Source organism: Ixodes scapularis, unplaced genomic scaffold (assembly GCF_016920785.2).
Source record: "Ixodes scapularis isolate PalLabHiFi unplaced genomic scaffold, ASM1692078v2 PGA_scaffold9__187_contigs__length_104089568, whole genome shotgun sequence".
Lineage (NCBI taxonomy): Eukaryota > Metazoa > Arthropoda > Arachnida > Ixodida > Ixodidae > Ixodes > Ixodes scapularis.
In genome coordinates, this window is record NW_024609884.1 from 79,982,183 (window position 1) to 79,999,716 (window position 17,534).

A 17,534-nucleotide genomic window follows, 5' to 3' on the forward strand; every position below is an offset into this window, starting at 1 on the left:
GCTCCCACTGTAGCTCATCTCCTATGCGGAGGGCAAGTTCGTCTGCTTCTTGCGCAGGGGGTAGCGGTGACGTCAGAACGCCGAGCCCTGATTGGCTGATCGCGACCCCCTATCTGAGCGTCGTCTGCTCCTTTGCAACGTCGTCTGCGTCTGTCTTATTTTTCCTACGACTTTCGGAAGTGCAGAGGCCAGATTCATGAAACAATCTTACGCCAAAAATGTGCGTAAGACAAAACTTAAGAACAAATTCGTATTCATGAAACGAAATTTTCGTAAGTTTTGCGCAGGTTACGACGAAATCCTACGACAGCTCCGAAGCTGTCTTATGCACTTCTTACGATCAAATCAGCATGGCCGACAGCGTCGCGGTCGCGACGACCCACGGACGTTTATTTTTCTACGTGCGCTTCTCACGCGTCCCGACCTCAAGCAGCAAGAAAAAAGTAAAAAGTACTTGAAACAGACCACGACGAACAAGAACGCTGGATCCACAAACACCCGGGAAAAGCTCCAACGGCCACGATTCCACCGAACGCGACCAAGCGAGCTTCGGCAGTTAGGCCTAGCGGGCACTCCGCGACTCGGCGACCGTCTGCCCACGACCGGCTGGCGTGCTGAATGGAATATGCCCGCGCGACCGTTGTGAACCCTTCCCGTAATATACTTTGATCGCTGACCTCAGTTTTAGATGAAGAGGTCAATTTCTTCCTCTTGTTATCTCCTTAGCCAACGGTGACTCTCGCCGGTGAAAAAGCGGTGAATCTCCGACAGATGCAGGAAAGGTAAAGCAGCCATCGCTTTGACTAGCAGACGTAAAGCAGACGACGTTAACTGCGCCAACCCGCCGACACCGTTAAAGAATGAGGGGTCTCGTCGCATACGAAAGGAGGAAAAATGTATTTGGGAGGGAACTTGCGGACACTAACGCGCTCACTCTCGGTTCTTAGCAAACAAACCACGGCGCCTCAGGACACCTCGCCAGTGACTCCTTTGACTTCCCTCCTTGATGCGCGTCTGCTAGTTGTTCGACAAAAACAACGTACCGCTCGAGTTATTTCGTCTGCCCTCTCTGAAAGGCGAAGTCGAGCTCGCTCGTAAAGACCTGCACTTCCGAAAGTCGCAGGAAAGGTAAGACAGACGCAGACGATGTTGCGAGCAGACGACGTTACAAAGGAGCAGACGACGCTGAGATAGGGGGTTGCGATCAGCCAATCAGGGCTCGGCGTTCTGACGTCACCGCTACTTCCTTTCTCATGCGCAGAAGACGAAAATGAGCCCACTTGCGAGGCGTATTGCAAGTTCTGCAAGCCGTCGGAACTAGATTATTATTCATTGTCAAGGGATTGTTCTTTTTTTTTTTCTTAAGGAAGGCTTTTTCAATGATTTCTGATGTGTCCATTTAAGATTGCACAGAGTTTTGGTCTCTCCGTTGCTTGTTCGCAGTCGGGGCGAGGTTTGTGCTGTCGAACCGCTGCGAGTGGGCCAGGAAATTCGCCACCATCCAGCCCATGATGTCTCCCTCCTGGCTCTGGGCACTGTCACCAAGGTATGCTGCTTTTATAAACCTCAGACTGCAGCTACGACAGAGATTTCAAGAAGAAAAGTAGAAAGCATGCTTATTCTCGTTTTTCAGACGACGTGACAAATTTAGGAAGGAAGCGTGCATTATATTTTTCCGATTTATTCAGTAACAACTGAGGCATTGAAGCATAAATCAGTTGCAGAGAACCATATATTTCTGCAAAGCCATTTTTAGTACTCTCTCGATAACCGCTCATTGGATCCAACAGCTATACTTAATAAAATTGATCAAGTTATGTCTTTATTCGCCTGGTTTTTTTTTTTGTTTTTTTTTAAAGGTTGCTTTGATTATACAGTGGTACCTTGCTATGGCAAATGCTGACATAGTGAAGTGCACTTGTAATACTGGTGATAGAGGCTGTTGAGAAGTAAAGGACAAGGAAGAGTGCGCGGACCATTGGGGGCCATGTTGGGGACCTGTAATGTTAGTGTTTCATAAATGGCCATCCAAACCAGGACACGTCTTGGGTCCCTTCTTCCACATTATTTTGGTGCCGAAACCCCTCGAGAGGACATGGACCGCCTACGCAGGACCCGCGGCGTTGTCCGCTCTGCCATCACCAGGAAGATATCCGAGCTGGACGATCTTATCCAGAACCCAGACACAACAGAGCTTGAGTTGCGGCTCCCGCTCGACCCCCTCATCCAGAAGCAGACAAGCCTAGCTGACCTGGACCGGGATATTTTGTTTTCGACAGAGGACGACGACTTGGAAAACGAGATCGAGGGAGGAGAGGACTACCATACGGGGATCAGCCATGGCATCACGCGCCTTCGGTTCGCCCTGGACAAACTGAACCATTCCACGAACAATGCCATGCATGTTGCAAACATCCCAACCAACACACTGTAGCCCGGCGGCCTCCCTCCCAGAACGGAAATCCTGAGCAACCTTTTTCCCACCGGAACTGTCCCTCCAGCACTAACTCGTGGCAGTCATTGCACGGTCACCCTTCCGAAATTCCAGGTGCCTACCTTTGCCAGAAACATCAGTGATTGGCAGGAATTTTGGGACCATTTTGATGTCACGATCCACAGAAATGCCTGTGCCCCTCCCATCGAGAAATTTAAGTACCTCATGACATACCTCACTCACAACGCAAAGCGCGCTGTTGAAGGCATTTGTCTCTCTAAGTAGAATTATGACCTGGCAGTTCGTACACTTCATGACAGATTTAGAAGATGCGACATCTTGATTGACGAACATATTAACCAGCTACTGAATCTCCTGAAAATAAGCAGCTCAAGAAACATCACCTAACTTCGTCAGCTGTTCGACGCCATTCGCTTCCGCACAACATCTCTAGAAGGCTTGGATGTTTTGCCCAACAACTATGCGGTGGTTTTTCATTGTGTACTGATGAGAGCTCATCCCGAAGATCTAGCACTCATGTGCTGCCAAAAACGAGAGGATAGCGCGTCAACAGCCAGCCTCAATGCGCTCAAATGGCACCCAGACAATCAAGTCAAGGTTATCATGACGTTTCTTCAAATCCAGATTGAGAGATGAGAGGAAGGATGCATGGAACAGGCCGCTCGGGCATCCAAAGGCACACCACATCAGTGAAACTTGCAAACGCAGTTCGTATCGAACAATCCATCTGCACTGGCACTGACCAACGAATCAGTTCACCGCCGAGTCTTTTCGTGTTCACGAAGTTCAGAGCTGCCAGGCTGCACTATCAACCCAGGAAGAATGATCAAGCCTCACATGGGCACCCTGCTGCTTCAAGTGCGCCAAACACAACCAGATCGCCCGTGCCTGCCGCACAGCAAGGAGCCTTACTTGTACCACTTGCGGAGGGCACCACCTAACCATTCCATGCAACATTTTCCGACCCTCTCGAGCTGTGCAAGGCACTGGCCAATCTGAAGAAGACTCTATTACAAACTCTGGGGCAGTTATTAGTGCCCCAGAGAACCTGGCGAAGCAGGGACCATCAATTCTGCTTCAAATGGGCCAAGTGTGGGCTTCTTCGCTGTATCAAAGAGTCCTTGTTCGAATATTGCTGGACAGCGGCAGTCAAAAATCTTTCGTGTGTCGTGGCATCTAAAAAATATTGAACTGCACAGCTCTTGGAAACCAAGAGCTCATCGTATTCACATTTTATAACACTCGACGACCTTCACGCTATCACTGTCGACGAGTTACCATCAAACTATGTTGTCGAACCATTAGCACACAAATCAATTTGCAAGCATCGGAGGTGCCAGAAATCTGCACTGTCACCAGTCATCCAATCGACAAAGAGCTGCAAGCTCCACTTCACTCTGAAAACCTGCTGAGCGCCGATGAAGCGCCGGAAGGTGTGCCATGCCCAAATGAAATAGGTGTCCACATCGGATCTGACATCTATTGAAGATTGCCACAGGCAGAATTAACCGCCTCAACGAGACACTAATGGCAGTTGAAACCGTCTTCGGCTGGATGACACAAGGAATGTATACCTATCATTCTGGCAACCCATGGAGCACAGTCACCACCCTTTCTCTATCATGTGAATTCTCCAATGATGGGAACAAAGATTTTGATTCTTTACAAATGCCATGGGTATCACCGATTCAACCAACACTCAAACAGTTGATCCCCAGCGCTCCAACGATTTTAAAGAAGCATAAAAAACCATGATCAGTGGTAGAAGTGCCTCTCATGATAAGTACCGAAGGCCTAGGACCAGATTGCAATAACTGCAGCATCGCAGAAATCTGACTGTTCTTACAACTTGAGCGGTTTCAGGGAGAGCCAGAATTGCTGGAGCAATACGACAGAACTATCCGAGCCTATTTCGATGACCACCACGCAGAGTGGGTGCAGCCATCAACCCAACGAGCAGAGAACACATACTACCAACCCCACCATGCTGTAATACGCCAAGATGCCATTACCACAAAAATCCGCATAGTATTCGAGGCTTCTCAAGCTCCCAACAAACCATCGTTGAACAACGTCTTTGAAAAGGGTCCCACGTGGGATGCTAATCTTCTCCAACTTCTCTTCAGCTTTCGAGGCTCCAAGGTCGTATGCATAGCCGACATTCGGATGGCTTATAGATTCAGGTTCGTCAAGATGATCGCACTTCCTGTGGATCGACAAACTTCCCAACGGCACAGATGCTCCATAGTTTGTTGAACGGCAGATAACAAGAGTACCGTTTGGAGTCGCTTCAAGTCCGTCTCTGCTTGCCGCCACTCTTCGTTATCTTTTCAAAGCCTTGAAGAGCAGGTACCCCAGAACTGTTGCCCAGATCAAGGATGCCTTCTATGTCGATGACTTAATTGTTTGAGCATCCACTGAACATGGCGCGTTGCGCCTCTACCACGAGAGTACAGCGATCCTTGCAGATGCTAAAATGGAACTAAGGAAATGGGCGTCGAGTTCAAGCACGCTTAAACGGCAGTTTCTTGAAGACTGCTCCACTTACGACAATGAAGCCGGCACGACTTGCATGATGAAGGTTCTTGGATTATTTGGGACCTCGCAAACGATGAGATCATTTTGAGCTCACAAAACATCCCTACGTTTCTCACATTGCGTCAACCAACAAAACGCTCCATTTGGCAAGTTTGTTCTTAACTTTTTGAACCTCTAGGCCAGTGATTCTCAACCATCCATGTTTCGCGGACCCCTTGTGGGTCGGCGGAGGTAATGGAGGACCCCGTTCGTGGTGAAGAGAGGGGAAAGGTGAAGGTTAAATATAATAATGATTTAATAAATGGATATAGCTAAGGACTAGTGTGAAGTAGACTTCTCTTATTTTCATTCACACTAGAAAACTCGCCAGAAAACTGAAACATTTCGTCTCGATCTGAAAAAAGGCAACTTTATTGCCGAGCTTTACTGGTGAGACACGGCTTTGTGGATCTCTAAAATGCCTTCGCGAACCCCAAAGGGTCCGCAGACCCCCGTTTGAGAACCACTGCTCTAGGCTACCTGGCTCCTCTCACAATTCGGGCAAAAACCCTGTTCCAATTGCGTTAAATAAGCAAGCACCCCTGGGACAAAGTTCTCCCACAAGAAGCGTAGACTGAATGGAACAAATTGTTCACGGAAATATCTATATTTGAACCATTTTGCCCCGGTATGTTAATTCCTTATCGTCTAGCACAATTGAGCTTCACGTCTTTGTCGATGCAATCCCACAAGCTTATGGCACTGCCATCTACGTCCGTTTCATCAACACAGACGGTACAATTTCAACGCGTTTGTTGATTAGCAAGAGTCGAGTGGCCCCCATCAAAACAATTACATTGCCACGGCTACGGTTGCTTGCCTGCCTTCTAGGAGCACACCTCATCGACAATGTATTGAAGACTCCGAGCTTCAACAAGCCCCAAACAAATCTCTGGACAGGCTCCAAAATTGCGCTTCACTGGATCAAGGGGGATTCGTCAAGGTGGCAGCTATTTGTCAGAAACCGGGTTGATGACAGACCCTACTGGGTGGGCACATTGCTCAAGCAGTTATAACCCAGTCAACCTCGTGGCACGTGGCATCTTCACTTCTGTGCTCAAGAACGAAGCACGATAGTGGACCGGACCTTCTTGGCTATTACAACCAAAACACGCCTGGCCCCAAGAAGTATGTCAGTCCCCCCCAATCTACCTTTAAATGAAGAAGCACAGATGTCCATGGCAACTCCCGTTACAACAACAAACCTACCCAAGGTTCTTCAGCTTCACCATTACGGATCCCTAACTCGGGTTTTAAGGATCACAACTTGGATTCTGCGCTTTTTCACCAATTCATCCCAGTCCAGGCCGTCCATAACCGAACCATCGTTGTCTGCCGAGCTCAGAAAGGCCGAGACCTATTGGATCTCCATCACACAAAGGGAATCCTTTCTTGAGGCCTTTGATGACCCCTGTCAGAAAGAATCAACATCTACTAAATCGAACATCGGCACTCTCCATCAGTTCCTCGGTGAGGACAAGCTGTTGCAGGTGGGAGGACGACTGCAAGAGCTAGATGACTTGCCAGATGTGAAGCATCCTATTTCTTGCCCTGCAAGCATGAGTTTACTGACCTGCTAATGTCGAACACACACCGTCAACTCATGCATGGAGGTGTCCAAGTAACACTCACGGAGCTTCGAGAACGCTTCTGGATAATCAAGGGTCGCCAAACGGTCAAACTCGTCATGAACAAGTACCCACCCGGCCGGTGAAGACGCCTTGCTCCCGAAACCGCCCCGTACGCCCCACCCCCTCACGATCGAGTTCACCAAGCAACCCCATTTGCAATAGTAGGCATAGATTTTGTTGGGCCTCTATATGTACGTACCGCTCCAGTTTCTACTCCAGGGCATGCATCGCCCTTTTCTCATGCGCTGTTACTCGCACCATCCACATAGACCTTGTGTCTGACATGACCGCAACTCAATTTCTACTAGCATTCCGTCATTTCGTAGCCCGTCATGGACTTCCATCAGATATCTACTCCGATATTGCACAGACATTCAAATGCTCCACATGAATGCTTTCCATCTTGTCTACGTCCGAAGTTCAAGACTACTGTAGTGGGCTTTGGATACATTGGAAGTTTATTGTGGAAAGAGCACCCTGGTGGGGGGGATGGTGGGAATGAGTGATCCGGACACAGAAGGACGTCTTCAGACGAGCACTAGGTCGCAGCAGCCTGATATTCAAGGTGCTACAAACCTTGCTATGTGAAGTGGAGGCAGTGGTAAACAGCCGACCTCTGACCACTTTGGGTTCCGATCCCTCAGAGCGACAACCGCTTTGTCCCTCATATTTTCTCATAGGCAGGCGCCTCACAGCCACTCCTCATAAACTAGGGGAGTTCAACCAGCCTTCCAGAGAGTCAAGCTTTCAAACACAAGCCAACCTACGGCAAACAATCCTAGGCCACTTTTGGCATAGATGGAAACGCGAGTACCTATTCTAGTTGTGGTCGGCTCATGAAAGCCTCGAACTCCAACCCCAACGATCAAGATTGGCGACGTCGTGATCGTCACTGACGATGGCACTCCTCCCCTACTGGGGAAACTTCGTTGGATCGCAATGCTCTTTCCCAGGGGAGATCAAGTTCCACGAGTGTATGAAGGTTTCTTCTGAAATAACTGACTTTACTATAAAAAGTTTTTGCTCTTTTTCTTTTATTTTTGTATTCGTTTATTCATTCTAAATAATTACTGTAAATGATCAGACAGAGCAAATGTGGTTTGTTTATATGTAGCTCCAGTAATCTTTCTTAAGTATACATTGTTTGTCTTATTTATTTGACTTTACTGTGTGCCCAGCTGTGCTATGGCAGGAGTAGCAGGTGTTTTGAGCATTGTGCACACATACAAAGCAGTTCTTATTCTTGTTAGTGCAGTTGTAAAAACGGTAGCAGCAGTGGGCTTCCTGGGCAAAATATCCTATTAGTTATGGCCATTCCTGACTTCGCAGCTGTGTTCTTTTGCAAGTTAATACTACTACCATATTTCCTGTAAAACAATGTTACAAGAATCACATTTTCTCTCATTGCAGGTGATTGTAGTCACCGTGCGGCCAATCCTTCGTGTACGCTTCACTCATCCACTGAAGGTGAGTGAGTGCTCATGACATTTTATGGGCTTTAAGAACACCCCTTGGGACGACGTGATTTGTAAGTGTTTTTTTTTGCAGGCTGATCCTGACACTTTGCCGCTGCTGAGCTGGCAGTTCGTGGTTATCCAGGTTTCAGCTGCGACGCGCATCATTGACCCCGTCCTTGCTTTTGGTCGCCAAAATTTGCTCTTCTTCTTCCAGGTATGTATAAGTTGCCATGGTTACAACCTTGCTCTCAGTGCACGGTTTAATTCTCTGGTAATGATTACCAACCGGAAAGATTTGCCCGACAGCATTGTTATTAAAAGGGCTAGATGAGTGTGCACTCGAATCTAAGTGCCTACTTTTCTCAAATACGGTGGTGCACCCAAAAAACATGGGAATTATGTTTACATTTGTCTACAAGTTTGACAGCGGTAGCTGTCAGTGCCCCTTTCTGGCAAAAAATGCTCATGTATGAATGCAAAACCCCACTCTACAGCAGACTCACTGCTCTTCCTCTCCCCATCATTCCTCACACACAGCAAGGCTCTCTCTCGCTGCCCCTTCTCTTTTCCCCTGTAGGCCACTGCTGTTCTTACTCCGGCAACACACTCCCTTCCACCCCCCCATCTCTCCGACAGCCGCCGTTGTGAAATACCCACGTCATCACGCTGTGCAGACACGCTCCCTCGCCTCCCCACTGCCGCCGCCTAGGTTCCGTCTCGTGTACTCTCAGCACCTCTCAATATGGCTTAAGTTGCTCGTGCACCATAAAACCCCAATCATCATCAACTTTCCGCGCCTCTACAGAACAGCTTGCATACATGCTTTCGCTTCTGCCGTTGCAGGTGTGGTCACGTGTGCTCCTGTTCTAAAAGAGCATTAAAAAACACCTTTCTGTGTCCTTTTCCAACACATGCAACATCTCGCACAATGGTTCCACCAAAACACAAATCTCCTCACACACGTCCCCTACATCAATTCTACTTAAAGCAAAGAACCCATTGCAGACATTGTACAGAAGACTGACTGAAGGCAGATCTCCTTCAACCTGCCTTTCCACAATGCAGCAGCAGCTACCCCTGTCAATCGCAGCACACTGTGTGGTCGTTTGCGACTTTTTTAAAAATCTTATAAGAACAGGGCTTGGAATAATGTAATGATGGTAGTGGAACAACTCGTCATTCGTGTGTGGCTGCTGTTTACCTTTAGTGCTAGTCCTCCGTCTTTTTTTTGCCTTTTTTTTTAATGGCATTTTTCGCTCAAGGTCAAAAAGTGGATAATTTGAGTGGTAGTCATTTTGGCTTTCTCAGTGCTGAGGGAAAGAAACCTGTGTGGTTTCAGGTGAACATTTCCAGTCCCGACAAGATTCTCTTCATCCCGCTTCAGAAGATTGAATTGCAGTACACTGTGCAGACCTTTACAGTGAGCACCTATTTTTTTGGGCTCTCATATATTAAGTTATTTGGTATGGGTATTTGCCGCAGCATCTGACACTTTGGACACCTGACATTTCAGTGGCTGAACTCTCGCACTTTGGCTGCCTTGGACACTTCAGAGGACTTGCACATTTTGGATGTGCGCTCGCAGGAGGAGCTAGAGGTGGGTCTTTTTTCCTGTCTACTGGAACACAGTGTCACATCTGAATTTTGCTGACTTGTCCAGACCCTAGACATGGCAGATGTTCAGATGGTGTATGGCACAAGCCACTTCAAGGGACATGCAACGGGTGGAAATGTCAGCAAGGCCATGGCAAGTTGTTCTTTTTCTGCTCTATTGGGGCTCTAGTTCTTAGTTGGTCAGCAGTGCAAGTGGCAAAGCAGCTGCTCATCCCAAAACCAAAAGTTTCACAGATGCATTAAAACGAGGCTTTGCTTTCAAGAGTGATGCGGGGGAAGGACCTTGTAAATTTCAAGATCTAATTTGTCCTGAGAAAAGTTTGTATATATGTTACCAGCACACACAAGCCTTGAATACACTTTGATGTGGTGCAGGTTTATTTTAGCGGGATTCGGCATGGATGGCATAGTTCCAAATCTACTTTCGTAGCTAATGGTTTAATTGCTAGGCCCTGTTAGTCTCTGCCACAGTTCTGAACAGGCAGCTGTATTTCTGCTTTCATAGTTTCATGTTTTGATCACTGGACGATTGTTGGTTTGTCTGTCACTTCGATGGCCTGAAATGCCAAACTCCTCTTGACATTGTAACCATGTTCTGCAAAGCCCCCGTAACATTTTTTTAACATGTTTATCTTCAGGCAGCTGCTGGTGAGCGAGCCTGCTATCACTCTGTTGCTGGATTTGGTTCCCAAGTCCTTTTCTTGGGCGTCAAGTCCATTCACGTGTTGACACTGAGAACCTGGCTGGAAGTAAGTTTGTTTCATAGAGTACATGCCTTTGAAGGGAATTTTTACTTCCCCTATTTTTGTTTTTGACTTGTACTTAAGCATAAGTGTTGCAAATTATTTTTACAGGCTGCTTAGACAGAATATCCTCGAATGATCAGTTACTTGTGCTCAGTCTACCTAAATTCCCTCCTTTTATGTGCTAGTATACATAACATAATTCATTATCCATGTGTCTGCTTTTTATTTTAATGAGGGAACAATTTTCTATTCATTCCTGATGACCTACATAGTTTGATTCAGACAAATGAATATTACCGTATTTACTCGAGTAATAACCACACTATTTATGAACAAGGCCCTTGCGTCTCCTTTCCCACAGAACACATATACAGCCAGTCATTGCATTGTGCATAAATAACATAGCGAATAATCAGATCAAGAACACTATACTCCATACAAATGCAATCTTCACAGACGTATCTTCGCGCGAAGACGTTATCTCTGTCCTGTAAACAGCTGGAATCGTGCTGTCGATTGCGGTGATTGGCAATCTGTGTGTTCCGCGGAAAAGCGAACCCTCAGGTTTCCTTCATAAACAGTGCGGCTATTACTCGAGTAAATATGGTAAATGTAAAAGACTGCTCCTAGGTAAAATGCAACAACTGGCCCATTTCTTTATTTGAAATAAGTCATTTGCTATGTACTCGCTTGTATTCTTTGATTATGTGGCATTGCTTTATTTTCTTTGGATCTTTGTATTGTAATAGGCTTGTAGTGGGGCGAAAGCTCGCACTGCAGAACACTGGGATCCTGGGGTTCATCCCTACCCCTGCCTGTTTCGATCTGGATAAGCATCGTACCGGCATGATGTCGTGTGTCACTACTGTGTGATAGGTGTTAAAGGACACATGCAACGGAAAAAAAATTTTTTTTAAACGGCCTAGATGGAAAAAGAAGGTAATAAAACAAATTTACAAAGAAGAAAAAATTTTGAGAACTATATTTACGGCGCAAAACGAATTTGTAGTTGGCGCCTGCGGGAGCCGCTGCTGGTCACGTGGTAGACCTGTGCGCCACCACGCTGCGCTGCCGCCGCTGCATGCTGAGCGTGGTGCGCCACTAGTTCAACGCATTTCTCCACGCCGCCGCCTCCGTTGGAAGAGAACACACCGGCATTTTCTGACCGGCACACAGGTCTATCGCGTGGTGCTGGCCCCCTTTCAGGAGCGTCCTCTGGGCTCATAAAGTGACTTGCTAATCATTGCTTTTTGTTGCACTTCAAATGATGATGCATAAGTAACTTTTAGAGACCATAGGAAGCTTCCAAAAGAGCGCAAGAACCACGTGATAAATAGCAGCCAATCACGTGATAAATAACGGCCACACTTCCGTGCGCCCGCGGGCGACAGCTACAAATTCGTTTCGCGCTGTAAATGTAACTCCAAAAAAGTTTCTTTCTCATTGTAAATTTGTTTTATGACTTCCTTTCCACATCGAGGGTGTTTAAAAAAATGTTTTCTTTCTTTTGCATGCATCCCTTAAAGACTTTAAACTAGCAGTTGTTCTGCACTGGCAATAGTATTTCTCATCTAGAGCAGAGAGACCAGAGGCCCATTGGGACTAACTAACTTCCCATTGTCTAAATATACACACAGCACAGTTATTAGGTTTGTACTACCCCAGCTCTTATTAATGCTGGCCAGCCATTGGTCGGCTACTGATACCCGTTACTGTGGATGTGTGACTTTTTTTTCAGAGGATTGATTTTCTCTGCAAGCAGAACTTGTATCCGGATGCTCTTGCATTGGCATACAGTTTTTACAACGACGAAGCCAAGGCTGTGTCGGGTGAGTAGTCAGGACTCTCTACTTAGCATTTTAGTTTTATTATTGTACAACTTTTATGTATTTTTAACCTCCACTTTAAAAGTTCTGCCATAAGAAGTTAAGTTGCTTGCTGTATTCATTTCTGCCCCTTGCGGTGTGCCAACTGCATAGTAGGCATTTGAGAGCAGTTACCACTTTTTTTTTCTAACGAGTAGCATATTTATTCAAGCATATACACCTTTTTTGTTTAGCCTCGTACCCAGCCACATTGTCCCCATATTCGGTATGCGTTCCGAATAAAAGCAAAAAATTTCAGCTTAGAAAAAGGAAAAAAAAAAATAGAAAGGACATAACAAGAAGGAATGACGGTTGCAATTAAAATGTTAACATGTTCTACTGGCGAGGCGAGAGGAAAGCGATGTTTCCACGCATACCGGAAGTTCCAAAATTGAAGATGGTGGCACCCACATAAAAAAGGTGTATAGGTTGACGGCTAACATAGTTAGACCTCTTATACTAAAGAATTCGTTGAAAAAGACATGTCAACCTATTTTGTAATATAGCCGTGTCCCGGTAATACGGACACCTTCATTCTCCCCAAAAATCAACATAATATGAGTTGTCCTTAATAATGAGACCAAAATGCACGTATTTGTACCGAGTTCGTCCCTGAAAGCTTTGCGTCTGTGTGGGGTCAGTGTTGATGTTCTCCTTTTCTGAAAAATTTTTTTTTTTTTTCAGAAAAGAAAAGATACCAGGCAATTTAGTATGGTGTCGGAAGACAACCCAATCAGTATTTGGCTACAGGGTCACATATATATTTAATAAAGTAAAAAAAAGCAACTGCTCGAAACTGAAACTGAAACATGAGTACGGAGTTAATGGCCGCGACGTCTGGACTGGGGAGGAGGGAGAGAGTTTCCGGAAGGAAATCACGTAGTTGCACCCAACCACATTTTTAGGGGTGAAGCTCCTTAGGGTCTAGCCTTGTCCATCTGTCCGGCGTCCGTGCTCACATCTATTGCACTGCCTCCGGGATCGGCCCACTTTAAAAAAAAAAAAAAACGTACGCCCGCACGGGGGTTCAAACTCAGGACCGCTTGCTTACGAGGCAGACGTCTTAACCACTACGCTACACTGCAACGTTGCATGTAGCCGCTGAACGTCTAGACAGGAGAGGGCGCTGCAGTCAAATGCGTATATAATCGCGTTAAACTTTGCATGCATTGGCTCAACGTTTATAGACGAGAGGTCGCTGCGGTCAAATGCTCAACTGCATATATAACCACGATCCATACCACATATTCTCTTTCTGACATGGACCGTTGACTTAAGCGGTGGAGATGCGTTCCCACGGCTTCTAGCGGATCCAAGCTGATCCGCTAGAAGAACCACTGGCTGTGCATTTCACCGACCATAAAGCAGTAATAATGAAGTTGAAATGCAACCCGGAACCTATGAGCAATAAAAAAAAAAAATCAGCACCATCAGCACTACTTATGAACAGTAAAATCAGTATCATCAGCACCACCAGAGCTTCGCCCCAATCAACATCATTCACCATGTGGAAATGCGCCCTCTTTTTTTATTTTCGTTTTTTTTTTGGGGGGGGGGTTATGCGAAGGAGACGAAAAATGTGCAAACATCAAGCTTCTTGTGCTTGGTGTTTGCACGTTTTTCAAGCTCTTACCAATTAGTGTTCGTAAGACGAGTGATGTCTTCAGCCAGGAGAATGGGCGACGTCTTTGTGCGAATCCGCTTGGTGGTCGGGTGTGTTGTTTGGAATAAGTCCTGATTGTTTTGATCAGTTAAAGATTTCTCTTTCAAAGATAGATAGGTAGAAAGGTACCACGAACGACAGTTCTGAAGTAGAGGTCCCACGCTCGTCGTCCGCTGCCATCGCTTAGCGCGCTTTGTCCAGCCGTCCAGCCTGCGGCTCCAGTGATATGATGCTTTGTTGAGGATAATGCAGTACATGTACTTCCAGTACTCTGTGCAACTTTTTTTTTTTTTTTCATTTGACGTAATTCCAGTTTTTTAGAAGCAACTTTGATTATATTTGCTATGTGTGTCTGAATGGCGCGTGACCACGGAGAAGGGAGGGAACGCGACTCAAACCGGCCAGTTTTCGATTGGCGGTTTTCGGGAGACAAACGAAATTTCGAGTTGCAATTTCGACCCGCAAATTGGGTTTTGGGTAGAAGGGCTCTCATATGTCTTGTAGAAATAATAAAGGCCTTGGCAAGCATAAATACCCCGTCAGTGTCCCTTTAAGGAGAAGTGACTCTAAATACGGTATGTATACTCCCAAGATACCAAAGGATCCCTTTTTTTTTTTTTTTCAATCTGTAAAATCTTGCAAGAAGCAGTTTGTGGGATTTCAACTCTGCTGAGCTCCCAAATTTGCTCGACCTTTTTTGCCCTAAATGAAAATAAAAAGTCTCAAAGAAGACACTTAAGAATGCTTACGTCTTTAATACAAAAGCATTCCTACATGCAGCTCATTCCTACAAGCAGTGTGCCACGTCTTCCTTCTTCATATGGCGCTCCGGTGGTAGCATCACGCTCCCCCACTGCACAGGCGCGGCGAACCTTGCCGGGTTTGGAATGCCTTCCGTGACAAAGCATCTGCGTTGCTGTGCTTTTCTTTGTGTTTTATTTCTGAGGAGCGTTCGCTTTGACCTTGAGCGCCCCCACCGGCTACCGGGGCGAAGCATCTGCGTTGCTGTTCTTTTCTTTGTGTTTCATTTCTGAGGAGCATCCGCTTTGACCATGAGCTCCCCCGCCGGCTACCGTGACGGAGCATCTGCGCTGCTGTTCTTTTCTCTGTGTTTTATTTCTGAGGAGCGTCCGCTTTGACCATGAGTGCCCCTGCCGGCTACTGTGACGAAGCATCTGCATTGCTGTTCTTTGCGTTTTATTTCTGAGGAGCGTCCACTTTGACCTTGAGCGCCGCCGGCTACAGTGACGAAGCATCTGCGTTGCTGTTCTTTTCTTTGTGTTTTATTTCTGAGGAGCGTCCGCTTAGACCATGAGCGCCCCCGCCGGCTACCGTGACAAAGCATCTGCGTTGCTGTTCTTTTCTTTGTGTTTCATCTCTGAGGAGCGTCCGCTTTGACCGTGAGCGCCCCCGCCGGCTACCGTGACGAAGCATCTGCGTTGCTGTTCTTTTCTTCGTGTTTCATTTCTGAGGAGCGTCCGCTTTGACTGTGAGCTCCCCCGCCGGCTACCGGGACGAAGCATTTGCATCGCTGTTCTTTTCTTTGTGTTTCATCTCTGAGGAGCGTCCGCTTTGACCATGAGCGCCCCCGCCGGCTACCGCAACGAAGCATCTGCGTTGCTCTTTTTTTTTTATGCTTTATTTCTGAGGAGCGTCCGCTTTGACCATGAGCGCCCCCGCCGGCTACCATGACGAAGCATCTGCTTTGCTGTTCTTTTCTTTGTGTTTTATTCCTGAGGAGCGTCCGCTTTGACCGTGAGCGCCCCCGCCGGCTATTGTGACGAAGCATCTGCGTTGCTGTTCTTTTCTTTGTGTTTTATTCCTGAGGAGCGTCCGCTTAGACCATGAGCGCCCCCGCCGGCTACCGTGACGAAACATCTGCGTTGCTGTTCTTTTCTTTGTGTTTTATTTCTGAGGAGCGTCCGCTTTGACCGTGAGCTACCCCGCCGGCTACCGGGACGAAGCATCTGCGTTGCTGTTCTTTTCTTTGTGTTTCATCTCTGAGGAGCGTCCGCTTTGACCGTGAGCTACCCCGCCGGCTACCGGGACGAAGCATCTGCGTTGCTGTTCTTTTCTTTGTGTTTCATCTCTGAGGAGCGTCCGCTTTGACCATGAGCGCCCCCGCCGGCTACCGCGACGAAGCATCTGCGTTGCTCTTTTTTTTTATGCTTTATTTCTGAGGAGCGTCCGCTTTGACCATGAGCGCCCCCGCCGGCTACCATGATGAAGCATCTGCTTTGCTGTTCTTTTCTTTGTGTTTTATTCCTGAGGAGCGTCCGCTTTGACCGTGAGCGCCCCCGCCGGCTATTGTGACGAAGCATCTGCGTTGCTGTTCTTTTCTTTGTGTTTTATTCCTGAGGAGCGTCCGCTTAGACCATGAGCGCCCCCGCCGGCTACCGTGACGAAACATCTGCGTTGCTGTTCTTTTCTTTGTGTTTTATTTCTGAGGAGCGTCCGCTTTGACCGTGAGCTACCCCGCCGGCTACCGGGACGAAGCATCTGCGTTGCTGTTCTTTTCTTTGTGTTTCATCTCTGAGGAGCGTCCGCTTTGACCGTGAGCTACCCCGCCGGCTACCGGGACGAAGCATCTGCGTTGCTGTTCTTTTCTTTGTGTTTCATCTCTGAGGAGCGTCCGCTTTGACCTTGAGCGCCCCCGCCGGCTACCATGACGAAGCATCTGCTTTGCTGTTCTTTTCTTTGTGTTTTATTCCTGAGGAGCGTCCGCTTAGACCATGAACGCCCCCGCCGGCTACCGTGACGAAACATCTGCGTTGCTGTTCTTTTCTTTGTGTTTTATTTCTGAGGAGCGTCCGCTTTGACCGTGAGCTACCCCGCCGGCTACCGGGACGAAGCATCTGCGTTGCTGTTCTTTTCTTTGTGTTTCATCTCTGAGGAGCGTCCGCTTTGACCGTGAGCTACCCTGCCGGCTACCGGGACGAAGCATCTGCGTTGCTGTTCTTTTCTTTGTGTTTCATCTCTGAGGAGCGTCCGCTTTGACCATGAGCGCCCCCGCCGGCTACCATGACGAAGCATCTGCTTTGCTGTTCTTTTCTTTGTGTTTTATTCCTGAGGAGCGTCCGCTTAGACCATGAGCGCCCCCGCCGGCTACCGTGACGAAACATCTGCGTTGCTGTTCTTTTCTTTGTGTTTTATTTCTGAGGAGCGTCCGCTTTGACCGTGAGCTACCTCGCCGGCTACCGGGACGAAGCATCTGCGTTGCTGTTCTTTTCTTTGTGTTTCATCTCTGAGGAGCGTCCGCTTTGACCGTGAGCTACCCCGCCGGCTACCGGGACGAAGCATCTGCGTTGCTGTTCTTTTGTGTTTCATCTCTGAGGAGCGTCCGCTTTGACCATGAGCGCCCCCGCCGGCTACCATGACGAAGCATCTGCTTTGCTGTTCTTTTCTTTGTGTTTTATTCCTGAGGAGCGTCCGCTTAGACCATGAGCGCCCCCGCCGGCTACCGTGACGAAACATCTGCGTTGCTGTTCTTTTCTTTGTGTTTTATTTCTGAGGAGCGTCCGCTTTG

The 17,534-nt window shown here is 47.4% G+C and overlaps 1 protein-coding gene across 3 annotated transcripts in view; it reads left to right on the forward strand.

Moving 5' to 3' along the window:
* Positions 1-17,534, forward strand: part of LOC8036277 (vacuolar protein sorting-associated protein 8 homolog) — a 70,776-nt gene that overhangs the window by 3,737 nt on the left and 49,505 nt on the right. For all 3 annotated transcript variants that reach the window (XR_005718246.3, XM_040498921.1, XM_029994752.4), the window contains exons 10-17: positions 1,444-1,546; positions 8,074-8,130; positions 8,212-8,334; positions 9,460-9,540; positions 9,634-9,717; positions 9,781-9,867; positions 10,373-10,483; positions 12,219-12,309. Coding sequence is in view for 2 of the 3 variants with exons in the window: in XM_040498921.1 (XP_040354855.1) it covers positions 1,444-1,546; positions 8,074-8,130; positions 8,212-8,334; positions 9,460-9,540; positions 9,634-9,717; positions 9,781-9,867; positions 10,373-10,483; positions 12,219-12,309 (737 nt within the window). In the remaining variant the exon portion in view is untranslated. The remainder of the gene's footprint in view (positions 1-1,443; positions 1,547-8,073; positions 8,131-8,211; positions 8,335-9,459; positions 9,541-9,633; positions 9,718-9,780; positions 9,868-10,372; positions 10,484-12,218; positions 12,310-17,534) is intronic.